Source organism: Theropithecus gelada, chromosome 3 (genome assembly GCF_003255815.1).
Source record: "Theropithecus gelada isolate Dixy chromosome 3, Tgel_1.0, whole genome shotgun sequence".
Lineage (NCBI taxonomy): Eukaryota > Metazoa > Chordata > Mammalia > Primates > Cercopithecidae > Theropithecus > Theropithecus gelada.
Genome location: NC_037670.1, coordinates 23,735,647 through 23,750,275, shown reverse-complemented (window position 1 = coordinate 23,750,275; position 14,629 = coordinate 23,735,647). Strand labels below are relative to the sequence as shown.

The following is a 14,629-nucleotide window of genomic DNA, read 5'->3' as shown; positions in this document are numbered from 1 at the left end:
AGCAATATAAATTTTATGTTCCATATTTGTGTTTTTAAATTTGTGTTACTCTCACCTCATCACCCATTTGAGGAACAAAAGGAGATTTTCTAAGTGTGGTGTCAGTAATCCAAACTGGAGGATGAAATTCATATAAATGCTCCATATTTCCAAGCTCTCCTGAAGTCATCCTCCGCAAATTCTACCACCGGGAAGAGAACAAAGTTTCTTAGATTAGCAAGGGGCATGCACTCTTTGAATGAAAAATAAAAGAAACTTCACCATTCAGAATGACTATTTTTGCCACGTCCATCTAATGATTAGTTTTTACACAGTATATATATTTAGTTCCTTTACATAGGAATATATCACTTATAAAAAGCATTGTAAATCTACCTAACATTTTCCTAGTATCATCTCCTAAATTTCTCATAGATTCTCCGTGCTATTTTACATCCCATTTTAGGGGGCTAATACCCAACCTAAATCCTCTTTTACACATAGCCTGTTCTGCCAAGACTCCACTCTGAGTATGACCACAGGCTAATCATCACAGGGAGTCTCCTCTTGACTGTAGGTTGTAAGACTGGTGATTTTAAAATATGCCCACAAATCCCCTGATAGTTCTCTCTCTTCAAGAAGTGGAAGTCTCCTCCTCTTAAGTGTGGACTACACTTAATGACTCACTTCTACCAAATATACTAAAGCAGATGAGATTATGTGCAACTTCTAAGACTAGGTCATAAATGGCACTGGGGCTTATCCCTGGCTACTGTTAAATCATTCACTCTGAGGAAAATCATAACGACACTCAAGCAGCCAGCTAAGGAGAGACCTGTGTGGCAAGGAACTGAGGCCGACAGCCACAGGAATAAGCTCAGAAAGAATAACGTCCAACACTCCTCAAGTCCTCAGATGACTGCAGCCCCAGTCAACATGTTGTAACCTCATGAGCCAAAATCACCCAATTAATCAGCTCCCAATTCCTGATCCACCAATACATGAAATAACGCAATGTTTGCCATGTAAACACCTAAATTTTAGGGTGGTTTGTTATACACAGCAATAGATAAACACAACGACTTAACATCTTTAAACAATGACTACCTGCTTGAAATCAGCACAGTGTACACAAATAAATAGGGATGATATTACAATGAAGAGACAAGTATGAAGACAGACATGTAAAATGAAAATGGTAAACATAGCAATAACACACACAAAAAAGAAAGCACCTTAAAATTCCTTGAAGTCTACTACTAGTGTTGAAATTGACAGGAGAAAATAAGTGTTGCTGTGAGATTCTGAGCAAAATAGAGCTTTCTCTTTAAGTTTCGGATATGGAAAGGTTTAACTGTCAAGCCCACTACTCAGAACAGTGGAGGTGGAGAAGTGTTAATAATAAAGTAGCGTGGCCGAGCGCCACGGCTCACACCTGTAATCCCAGCACTCTGGGAGGCTGAGGCGGGTGGATCACTTGAGGTCAGGAGTTCAAGACCACCCTGGTCAACGTGGTGAAACCCTGTCTCTATGAAAAATACAAAAGTTAGCCGAGCATGGTGGTGTGTGCCTGTAGTCCCAGTTACTCGGGAGGCTGAGGCAGGAGAACTGCTTGAACCCAGGAGGTGGAGGTTGCAGTGAGCCGAGATGGCACCACTGCACTCCAGCCTGGGTGACAGAGTGAGACTCCATCTCGAAATAAATAAATAAATACATACATACATACATACATACATACATACAAATAATTTTTTAAAAGTTTATGTGTGACTTCATGAAGTGTATCAAAGTCAATCATAAAACAATATAACAATCATTTAAACCAACAATCAAAAGCCTCTGACTGGAATGTATCTTTTTCATTATTTGGTTTTGATATATTAATACTAGATCCTGGGGAAGCAACAATGAGAGATAAAGAAGCATTCCTGGCCCTCAAGAAGCTTACAGTCTACTGGGTAATACAGACACTGAACGAGCAATTACAAGTACAATACAGAAGGAGCTTATGTTTGGGAAGTTAACCTCTTAATGGAGGGATGAGACTTAGAATCTTTTTTACTGTTATCCTATATATTATTAAGAAGGCATGGAAAGCTTAGGAAACAATTACATTAAAGCAACATTTGAGACATGGTAAAGCTGAGGGGGAAAACCACAGCTTTTGATTTGATAAAGATAACCTATATTCTAGTCCAAGACTTTAGGTACTCTCAGAAAGTAACTAAAACTTTATTTTTACTTATCCCTTTGTTTAGATACTTAAACCTGAAATTAAGCCAAAAAGCATAATATGAGACCCCAGAAAACTCACATCCCACTCAACCAACCCAGAGTATTTACAATTTAAATGGGGAAAAAGATTTCAATAGTACTAACAGCTCAGGGAACATGTTAATCAGAAAACTGGGCTAAATACGATGTATTTCAGAAGGTGTTTAAAATTATTTGTATGATTTAACCTCGCCGAAACAAGCTTGCTAGTTTAAAGACGCCTTTATACCAATGCTTCACATCATCAGTGAAAACTGTTTATCAAGAGGGAGCAATATGGGGTACAGAAGCATGAACCAAAATCTCACACTAAATCTTTTAACATTAATGGAATTTCAGAGTGAGTAAATATGACTAGAAATTACAGCAATGGCCAGGCACAGTGGGTCTACACCTGTAATCCCAGCACTTTGGGAGGCTAAGGCAGGCAGATCACCTGAGGTCAGGACTTCAAGACCAGCCTGGCCAACATGACAAAACCATGTCTCTACTAAAAATACGAAACTTAGCCAGGCGTGGTTGCGTGGGCCTGTAGTCCCAGCTACTTGGGAAGCTGAGGCAGGAGAATCACCTGAACCCAGGAGGCAGAGGCTGCAGTGAGCCAAGATGGCACCAATGCACTCCAGGCTGGGCGACAGAGACTCCTCTCAAAAAATCAATCAATCAATCAATCACACCGTTGGCACAAAGGACTGCTTTGTTTTAAAACTGCACATGTGTTTTGTCTCTAAGGACCTTAATCGACACCCTCAATAACAGCATTCTTATAAATGATAGCCAACTGTAGGTCCTTGCTGTGGTTTCTCTTCTGTGTAAGTGTGTACATCTTTCTCAGTATCATAGTGAACCTTACAGTAAACTGCCTCTCCAGCATTGCTCAAATTATTCTGTTCATAGTGAATTCAGCAAGCTAAAAGAATCATGGAATGATTGCTACAGAGATGGTCCAGTGTTTGAAGAAGATTTGTGAATGTTTCTTCTAAATATATGATGTCAGCTCCAAGTATCAGGTCAAAATCTCTATGAGAAAAACTCCCCAAATTCTTTCCCCAAGTCAACTCCTTAACAAAAGCTCTGGGTTGGATACAAGGAGGTAAACTGCCTTGACCATTCGATTTACAAAATTCTAATGCTACTTTTCGATCTGTGATAGTCACATGAGCACCCAGCAGGGCAGCCACTCTGCCTATCAGCCCTATGCCAGCACCCAGTTTCACTGCGAGGCAGCCCAAGAGCACCACAGCTCCCATCTCCAGATATGTGGAGAAAACCATGGCCACATCCCAAACCATCGTGGCAATTCCCAGTTGTCTCTGGGACTGTCCTGCTGGATCTGTGTCATATGGTTCACAAAGGTGGCAAGAGGCTTGTGGAATTTCTGCAACCCCAATCCCACGGTCTCCTCATAGGGCACCAGGGCCAATCTGCCTGTACCCAGCCCTCTGATCAGACCTGTGCTTAGACAGGATGTTAAAGGTTTGAGATAATCCTGCTTTTTGACACATCCAGAAACATGCAGTCATGGCAGTTCCATCTCAAGACTAGAAGTGAACGACACTGGTGGATGCCAAGTCTCTCGCGGAGAGACCAGGGCCCCAGTCCTGCAAAGGACTCCGCATCTGTGAATCAAAGGCCTCCTCTATAAGTCCCACTAAATCTGCCCCCACCCAACCCTCCAAAGGACTGACAGATGCTCCCTTCCTTCCCACATGCCCCAGAGCTCCTGCTATCCACAGGGGTTGAGAGTAGGAGATAGGGGAGTCCACAGTGCCCTTCAGAATCCCCAAGACACATAAGGTGTCTGCTGCACCCTGAGAGTGCAGATTCCTGAAGGAGGGCTGACAGCTCGCCCAGCCCAGCCCCAGAGCACAGCCCAAGACACCCAAGGCACCACCATGCCAGTATCACGATAAATGTTAAAATAACATCTGAAATAGGGTAAAGCTGGGGTATCACAATACATGCTATTTTTAAAAATACATTTTTCTTACCTCTTTCTTAGGCTTATTTTCTTTCTTTCTCTTTCGTCTTCTTTTCGGAGGAGATAAATTCTCAGTAGATATTTCATCTTCTGAACTACTACAAAATCGAGTAACTCGTCGACGACATGATGTTCTTAACGGAGGCTGCAAATTGATGCCCGCATCAGCTGTCCAATCGGAATATCTAGATGAAGAGTCACTAGAAAAGGAGAGTGCTTTCAGTTGAATGGAACCAGAATATAAGCAATGATACCAAGTCAATCATATAAAATTGAGGGAACAGAGAGAGGAGAAAAAGGAAAAGGAAGATACCAGAAAGATTTAACTTGAGCATTCTCCCCTCACTACCAACAAGTACTGAAGTGACTGAAAATCATAACAAACAGAGAGAAAAAGAGAAATCTTCACTAACACTATAAATGAAGGAAGGATATAAATCTGAAAAAAAATTTTAAGTATACTGTAGATAAAATATGATGCAAGACAACTAACAATTACTCCTTCAAGGAAATAAAACACAGACTTATGGAAACAGTAAGAATCATACAAAACCCCAAAAATAGGCCCCACCACTACCCCCATGTTGGAGGAAGCTGACATATAGACCAGGAATTCCAACTGGAATCACAAGCCATCAGTGAATACACTGAGAAGCTAAAGGGAAGCACAGTTACACCAAACTGAAAGTCCTAAGTAGTCAGTTTCTTCCCAAGAGGAGTCTCCCTGTTATGACAGAAATCTAAGAAAGAGACTAGTCCTAGCTATACCTTAACGAAATCAGAGTCAAAGAGGAAACTAGTTATAGAAAACTAGTCCCTGGTCCACTACTAGCTTCACCAAACAGAAATAATAATAAAAATAAAGGTCTCTACTTGGGCCATCCTTGGCCCAACTTCAACCAACCACACACCTTTTTATCTCTATCAAATACACACATGAACACATTACAAAAAGGTATTTATTAGAAAAAGAGTGTGTTTATAAAAATTATAAGAGGATCTGTTTTGGATAAAATTCAAGAAAAGCTGAATTAGAAGACAATGAATGAAGACACGGAAGGTACAACAGTGGTTGCCCGGGACATGAGGAAGGGTAAAGTGAAGAATGGTTCTTTAAATGGTATAGAATTTCTGTTTTGCAAGATAAACAAGGTTCTGGAGACTGGGTGCACAACTATGTCAATGTACGTAACAGTACTGAACTGCATGCTTTAAATGGTTATGATATTTCTGTTATGTGTATTTTACCACAATTAAATTTGTTTAAAAAAAGATAATATATTATGTTCTTTAAAAAAAAAAATCATTCTAGCTCCTTGTCATAATGAAGTAAAACAAGACAAGAAAGGAAGCAGAGAGTATGTGATAATGGTTTGGACCAATACAGCACCAATAAAAAAAAAGAAAGATGATCTGAGTGATATTCAGGAAGGAGAATTTTCTAGCCATGTTATGGATAGGTGGACAAGAGAGATTAACGTCCAGTTTTCTGGGTTGAGCACTCGTTGAGATAAATGAAAGTGACACGCACCAAGATAAGAACCAGAAGCTGACATTTTGGCCCCATGAAATTTGGATCTCGAAACTAACAAAAATTCAACACATGCAATAATAATGAATATACTTGTGGTTTTACCAGACATACTTTAGATACTAGTCTTTTTAGGTACAGCCAAGATTAAATTCATATTTTCAGTATGCATGTTCAACAGCACTGGGTCAACTGCCTAAAGTCAACAAAAAACTCCTGAAATACTTCTACAGGAACAGCTGTTAATCTAGTTTTTGTCTCCTTTTAAGTGTATTAAAAACTGTTCCACAGTTGCAAATTCTTGTCTCTTAAATAAAATTCAAGTATGATTCCATCCAAGGCTATGATTAAAATGCTTAAAAGATCACAACAATTAAAAACAGATACCTTGAACTTTCGCTGTAACTTTCACTTTTTCTATCACTTCTCCATTCATCCTCTTCCGAAGAACCAGAACCTTCACTTTGATCACAGGAAGTCTCCTAATTTGTGAAGGGGGAAAAAAATCTTGATCCCTGAAGTTAAATAACACATGTCCAGAAAAAAGCTGTACACAATCCTCCCCAATAAGATTAAATAATCTAAGAAAAATGAATGGTAATCAGTAAAAATATAATTAGATAAACTTAAAAAGCAAACTTCTTCACTACATCCCTTCCTTATCAAAGCATAAGACAAAAAGAGAACATCCATAAGATTTAACACTACCACCATTAGCAAAAAAAGTGATACAATAGGCCATTCTGAATAAATTTAATAAAAAGTCAATGTAAATGTTTTCCATTTTGGACTTTAGCTATTCTGATAGGTGTATCTAATTGTTTTAGTTTTCAATTTACTATGACATATTTTGGTAGCTTTTCATATGGTTATTTGTCATCTGTTTATCTTCTTTGGTGAGGTGTCTGTTAGATCTTCTGCCCATTTTTAAATTAGGCTGCCTTCTTATTGCTTGGTTTTAAGAGTTCTTTGTATATTGTGAATATAAGTCTTTTATCAGATATAAGTTTTACGAATATTTTCTCCTGGTTTGTGGCTTATCTTTTCATTCTTTTAATAGTATCTTTCCCAGAACAGTAGGTTTTCATTTCAGTGTAATCCAAATATTTTATCTTTTTTCTTTCACGATTGTGCTTTTGATACTGTATCTAAAAATGTTAATGCCACACTCATGGACACACAGAGATTTTGCCCTTTGTTATCTTCTAGAAGTTTTATGGTTTTTTTGTTTTACATTTACATTAAGCTTATGATCCATTTTGAGTTAATTTTTGTGAAAGAACTGGTGTCTAAGATTCGTTTATTTTGTATGTGAATGTCCAGTTATTCTACCACTGGCTGAAAATAATAAATTTATCCACCAAGTTCTCTTTGCTCCTTCACCAAAGATCATTTGAATATATTTGTGTCAGTCTGTTTCTGGGCTCTTTATGTTGTTCCATTGATCTATTGTTTCACCAGCATCACTGTCTTGAAAATTGCAGATTTACAGTAAGTCTTAATGCCAAGTAGAGTGTCAGTCTTTCAGTTTTATTCTTCTTCAGTGTTGTGCTGGCTATACTGCATCTTCTTCCTCTCTATATAAACTTGAAAAATTAGTTTGTCAGTAAAATTAATTTGCTGGGATTTTGTTTGGGATTGTGTTGAATCTACAAATGATGCTGGCAAGAATTTTTTAACAAGGGTGTGGATCAGCAGGAACTCTCATTCATTAAGGAATGCAAAATGGTACAACCACTTTGGAAGACAGTTTGGCAGTTTCTTATAAAAATAAACATAATAAGATCCAGTAATCACACTTGATGTTTACCCAAATGAGGTGAAAAATTATGTTCGCACAAAAACCTACATCCAGGTATTTATACCAACTTTATAATGCCAAAACTTGGAAGCAACCAACACATCCTTCAGTAGGTAAACTGATAAGCTATGATATGTCCAGACAATGAAATATTATTCTGTGCTAAAAACAACAACAACTACTATCAAACCATGAGAAGGCATGTAGCAAATGTAAATGCATATTAATAAATGAAAGAAGCCAATCTGCAAAGGCTACTAGCTATATGATTCCAATTACATGGCATTTTACAAAGATAAAACTTGGAGACAAAAAATCAGTGATTGCCAGGGGCTGCTGGGAGAGAAAGATGAACAGGTAGAGCACAGAGGATTTTTCGAGCAACAAAATCATTCTGTATGATATTATAATGGTGGATACATGTCATTGTAAATTTGTCCAAACCTACAGAACGTACAACTCCAGAAGGGAACCCTAACAAACTGTGGAGCCTTGGTGTGATAATGTGTCAGTCTAGACTCACTGACTGCAAATGTTCCACTCTGCTGCAGGATGTTCAAAGTAGGGGAGACTGAGCATGTGACCAACAGTAAAAAGATAAACGGTTGACAGGAGTTCAGGGGTATGGGTGGGGGAATGAGTAAGTGTAGCACAGAGCATTTTCAGGGCAGTGAAACTATTTGGTATAATACTATTATGATAGATACATAACACTGTGCATTTGTCAAAACCCACATAACTGTACAACACAAAGGGTGATTCCTCCACCCCATGTAAACTACAGAATTTAGTTATAATGTAATAATATTCATTTCAACAGCTAGAGCTTGAACTAACTCAAAAGGTTAATAGGAGAAACTTTACAGGACAGATAGAGTACATGGGAACTTATTGTGCTCTTAAAAATAAAGTTGCTGTGGGTTTTTTTTAAGTCAGTGAAGAGAAAACAGGGCAACAAGACTGCCTGATTCCTACAATCCTAACAGCTGAAGTCTTCTTTAAGTTCTGGTCATGGATTCTAGGCAGGTATTTTTAAATTGAGACATCAACTTTTCTTGTAGCATTACCATTTATATTAGGTGTATCTATAACAGATAATTAAAATGCCATTAAGAATCAAAAACTGACCAACCAAATTTCAAGGAAACATCTAACTTTGCTTACTTCATCTGAATAGGCAAAATCAAAGCCAACATATTCTTCAAAACTGTTTCTCAAAATGTGAGTAAATGCTACTCTAGGAATACAGATCCTAAGGCCTACTGCTCTAGAACTACTGAACAAAACTCTGCTTTTTATGCTCAAAGTAGACTTTTTTTTTAATAACAGTAATATAAAGACCCTTTCTTAAAAGCTACTACCTGAAATTAGGCACCCTGTGAAATGTTTTATCTGTATTATCTCAACTAACTCTCAAAACACTTCTGTAAGCACAGAAGTTAACATAAAGCTAATACTACTAAAGTTTTGGAAGCTCACAATTTAACTTCTAATTTTAACTAAGCCCTGGTGCCTATTTGTAATTTTATTAAAGAAGGTCCCTAAAATTATATCAGCTTCTAACCTCACAAAACCTAGATCCATCTTTGCCTGTGACTTTTGTGTTATCTCCCAAGTTCTTACCTGCCCGCTACTAGCTCTTTATATACACCAAAATCTAAGGCTAAGAAATGTGAAGTAATGTGTCTAAAGTCACAGGAAAGTAAGTATAAGAATTGGAATTAGAAACTAGGGCTAACTCTACAGCCCATAGTTTTTCTAAACCAAAATTGAATGGAACCAACACATACATACACATTGCCATCTCCACACCTCTGCAAACAACGTAGAATGAATTCATACCACAGGTGGAGAACAGTTTACCACAACACAAAACCAGGATTTATTTTAAAAGGTCAAATAGATTTAATATTCTACATTATTTATCTTTGTTTTAGTGCAGTAGTACTCCTTTATCCACAGGAGATACATTCCAACTGCCCCCCAACTCTGCAAACCCCGCAGATAGATGAAATGGTGGACAGTACCCTAACTCTGTATATACTGTTTTTACCTGCACATGCATACCTATGATAAAGTTTAATTTATAAATCAGACACAGTATGGGAACAATGATAAAGCAGAACAAATAACAATACACTGCAAAAAAATTATGTGAATGTAGTTGCTTTCTCTCCCTGTCCAAATACCTTATTCTCAAAGTATCTTATTGTACAGTACTCACCGTTTTTCTTGTGATGTCAATCTGATAACTGACTGACAAGTAGGTAACACATAGATATGCTGGACAAAGGGATGATTCCTGTCCTGGGCGGGCCAGAGCAGGACAGTTTAAGATTTCATCATGCTACACAAAATGGTGTATAATTTAAAACTTACAAAATGTTTAATTCTGGAATGCAGCATTTAATATTTTCAGAACACAGCTGACCACAGGTAACTGAAACCTTGGAAAGTGAAACCAGGAATAGGGGGGACTACTGTATTTTTAAAGATCTGCATTAATTGAAATTATACCAAATAGATATAAATAGAAAAATCATAATATTACTAATAATTTTAAAAGAAAATACCATAGACAGTCATTCCTCATTTTTTTAAAAACAGCACTCAAAATAAGTAATAATGGAAACAATGGAAAACTGAAAAAAAAAAAGGCATTAGCTCAAATCTCCCTTTCTCATATATATGTATCTCATATACATATATATATGGTAAAGACTTAAAATAAAGCATCTTAATGTGAAAATGGTAGAAACAATAATATCATCAACAACAGTAAGATGGTCCACTATATCCACCATTATTCACCATCATAAGTACTAAACACACAATACAATTAGACAAGAGAAATCAGTGAGAGGTATAAAAATTAGAAGAGTACTAGTAAAACTATATATTTTTGTAAATGAGAATATACTTTGAAAACCTCAGAGAAATCAATGATAGAATTAACTCAAATATTCAGTAAGGCAGGATACATAAAAAATTAAACGTATTGAAATCAATGGCTTTCACACACACAGATTATAATTATTTAGAGGATACAATGACAGAGAAAAACCTCACTAACTGACAAGATGGAAGAAAACATCTTCAATATATATGAAAGAACTAACACATCTAACACATAAAGAACTCAAAAACTGAGGGGGAAAGGGAGAGAACAAAGGCACAAGAGAAATGGCTAAAAGACATATATAGACTATTCATAAAGATTTTCTTAACTCTATAAACATATGAAAAGTTGTTCAACTTCATGCATAATCAGAGAAATGCAAAATAAAACTACACTGAAATAAGCCAAAGACAAAAGGACAAATATTGTATAATTTCATTTATATGAATAATCTAGAAATATAAAATGCTATTCCAGTGAACACACAAATGATAAGAAAGCAAAATAGCCATATGGCTAATATGGAGAAAGTTTTGGTGGTCCGGATAGAGGGTCAAACCAGCAATAACATTCCCTTAAGCCAAAGCTTAACCCACAGCAAGGTCCTAACTCTCTTTAATTCTATGAAAGCTGAGAGGTGACAAAGCTGCAGAAGAAAAGATGGAAACTTGCAGAGGCTGGTTCATGAGGTTTAAGGAAAGAAGAAGGCATGTCCATAACATAAAAGTGTAAGGTGTAAGGTGAAGCAGCAAGTGCTTTAACGGAGAACCTGCAGCAAGTGATCCAGAAGATCTAGCTAAGATAATAAAATGAAGATAGCTACAATAACAGATTTTAAATGCAAATGAAATAAATAGCCTTCTGTTGGAAGAGGACGACATCTAAGACTTTCACAGCTAGAGGGAAGTTAATGCCTGGCTTCAAAGCTTCTAGGACAGGCTCACTCTCGTTAGGACTAATGCAGCTGGTAACTTTTAACTGAAGTCAGTGTTCATTTTTACCTTTTCAAAAATCCTAGGCCCCTTAAGAATTATGTTAAATCCGCTCTGCCCGTGTGTAAGAAATGGAACAACAAAGCCTAGGTGGCAGCAAATCTATTTACAGCATCATTTACAGCACGGTTTACTGGATACTGTAAGCCCACTGTTGAGACCTACTGAGCAGAAAAAAAAAAAAAAGACTCCTTTCTAAATATTACTGCTCGTGGATAATATACCTAGCCACCCAAGAGCTCTGATGGAGATGCCAAAGGAGACTAATGTTGTTTTCATGCCTGCTAACACATCCATTCTGCAGCCCAGGGATCAAGGAGTAAATCCAACAATCAAGACTGTAATTTTACCATAGAGAAACCAGCAAACACCACCACCTTAGGAAGTGATCAAAGCACGTATCACACAAATCATGTGCTTTCTGATGTGATGCACTGAGAATAGTGTATTTTCTGTAGTAATACTGACAAAACTGCATGACCCTAATCATCAAAATTACTAGTCATAAATCATCAAAAAATATCAACATTAAAACAAAAATTGAGGAACTTGACTAGATTCAGGTTACTAAACAGACACAACAAAATGTAACACATAATCTAGGATTTTCTTTTGCTACGAAAATTATCAGGACCACTGACTGGTAAAATTTGAGTAAGATCTGCAGATCTGATAATAACATTATATTGTTTGTTGCCTCATTTTTTGTTTCATTTTTTTGACACAGTGTCTCACTCTGTCACCCAGGCTTGAGTACAGTGGTGCAACCAAGGCTCATTGCAGCCTCGACCTCCTAGGCTCAAGTGATTATCCTGCCTCAGACTCCAGAGAAGCTGGGACTACAGGTGGGTCACCACCCCCAGTTAATTATTTTTTTCTCATTTTTTTGTGGAGGAGGGGTTGCCCTATATTGCCCACGCTGGTCTCGAACTCCTGGGCTCAAGCAATCCTCCCACCTTGGTCTCCCCAAGTGCTGAGAATTACAGGCATGAGGCACTGCACCCAGCCTGATTTTGATAATTATATCACTTGTTTTTGAAAATACACAAGGAAATATGTAGATATCAAGAGGCATACGTACAACTCACTCTCAAAAGGATTAAAATATATTCATACAAACAGGAGAGTGCTAACATTCAGGTTAGTAAACACAAAGGAATTTTTTATTATTCTCAGAACTTTTATGTCTGAAATTACATCAAAATTAAAAATTTACACCAGGCAGATAGGAGGCACTCAATAAATGTTTTTTTTTAAGTTTAATTTTCCCAAATCCTCAAGTGAACTGATGCTTCGGGAAGGCAGGGTTTCTGCTCTGAGATCATGCTGCTAATTTTTTTTTTTTTTTTTTTTGAGACAGAGTCTTGCTCTGTCACCCAGGCTGGAGTGCAGTGGTGTGATCTCAGCTCACTCCAAGCTCCGCCTCCTGGGTTCACGCCATTCTCCTGCCTCAGCCTCCCCAATAGCTGGGACTACAGGCGCCTACCACCATACCCGGCTAATTTTTTGTATTTTTAGTAGAGACGGGGTTTCACCATGTTAGCCAGGATGGTCTCAATCTCCTGACCTCGTAATCCACCCGCCTCGGCCGCCCAAAGTGCTGGGATTATAGGTATGAGCCACCACACCCAGCCTAAATCCAAATTCTTTTACTTTGGCACTTTGCTTAGCTTTTCTATGCTAAGCATAATGTTAGCTATGATTATGATTAAAACCATGCTGCTAACTTTTTATATAAATGTGGGAAAGTTACTGAACCTCCATACCTGTACCTCAGTTTCCTCATTTTTAAAAGAGATTATAAGAGTGCCTTAATTCCTACTTGTTGGAATGATGAAATTAGATAACGCATAAAACATTTACAATAGTGCCTCCGAGGCATAATAAAATGCATTAATGTTTAGCCCTTTTATAGCACTTTTTACATATTGATTCTAGGATTTTGTATATCCTTGATAATAATTCATGTATTTCCATGTCAATAATGATAACGCCACTACATACGACCCTAGACTTTCTAGAATGACCTTACATGTAACAGTTTTCCCAAAGGAAACCATCCCATGTCTATTATGTTAGGCAAATTCAAGGTACTTGAGGGGGAGAGGTTGGAACAGAGCTGCATGGTAAAACAGTTATTTCCAGACTAGGATACTATACCTTCCTCCCAAAGGCAAAGTCTATATATAATCCTTTATTCCAAACCATGATATAACCTGACTATCCAATTGCTTACGTCATACAATGGAAGTTACATATAGAACCTTTGGAAGAAATACGTATGCAGAAAAAGAAAAAAGAAAAAGGTCAACCAACATAAAAATGACAGATAATAAAATAACTGTTTCCTACTCATATTTATATCCTGAGGTACAGAGCAAGACCCCATCTCAAAAAAAAAAAAAAAAAAATGTAAAAACATTCTCATTACATAATATAATAGTTTAGCCAGGCAGGGTGGCTGGTGCCTGTTAATCCCAGCTACTCCAGACGCTGAAGGAGGAGGATAGCTTGAGCCCAGGAGTTTGAGGCTACAGTGAGCCATGACTGCACCATGTACTACAGCCTAGGCAACAGAGCAAGATCCTGTCTCAAAAAAATAAAAATAGTTTAAACAGATGGTTTTAATCATAATCATAGCTAACATTATTGTGTAATGGGTACTATTTTAAACACTTGACATTATTGATTAATTCTCACAACACCTCTGAGGTACATATTGCTGCACCTCTGAGGTACATATCACATAGGCAGGGGCACAGAAAAGCAAAGCAAAGTGCCAAAGTAAAAGAATTTGGATTTAGGCCGGGCGCGGTGGCTCATGCCTGTAATTCCAGCACTTTGGGAGGCCGCGGCAGGTGGATCATCAGGTCAGGAGATCGAGACCATTCTGGCTAACATGGTGAAACCCCATCTCTACTAAAAAAAAATACCAAAAAAAAAAAAAATTAGCCGGGCGTGGTGGCAGGCACCTGCAGTCCCAGCTATTTGGGAGGCTGAGGCAGGAGAATCGCTTGAACCTGGGAGGCAGAGCTTGCAGTGAGCCGAGATCACACCACTGCACTCCAGGCTTGGCGACAGAGCAAGACTCTGTCTCAAAAAAAAAAAAAAAATTTAGATTTAAACTCAAACCCCATGCTTAACTATTAACCTACTGCATCATAAGACAATT

General features: G+C 37.7%; 1 protein-coding gene and 1 pseudogene across 1 annotated transcript in view; both read right to left on the bottom strand.

Annotated features, from left to right (window-relative positions):
- BRWD1 (bromodomain and WD repeat domain containing 1) overlaps positions 1–14,629 on the bottom strand; it is a 130,387-nt gene that overhangs the window by 48,406 nt on the left and 67,352 nt on the right. Inside the window, exons 22-24 of the mRNA XM_025379045.1 lie at positions 6,153–6,247; positions 4,245–4,434; positions 56–181 (exon numbers count right to left, since the gene is read on the bottom strand). Of these exons, the coding sequence (XP_025234830.1) occupies positions 56–181; positions 4,245–4,434; positions 6,153–6,247 (411 nt within the window). The remainder of the gene's footprint in view (positions 1–55; positions 182–4,244; positions 4,435–6,152; positions 6,248–14,629) is intronic.
- On the bottom strand, positions 3,018–4,047 carry LOC112620528 (annotated as a pseudogene).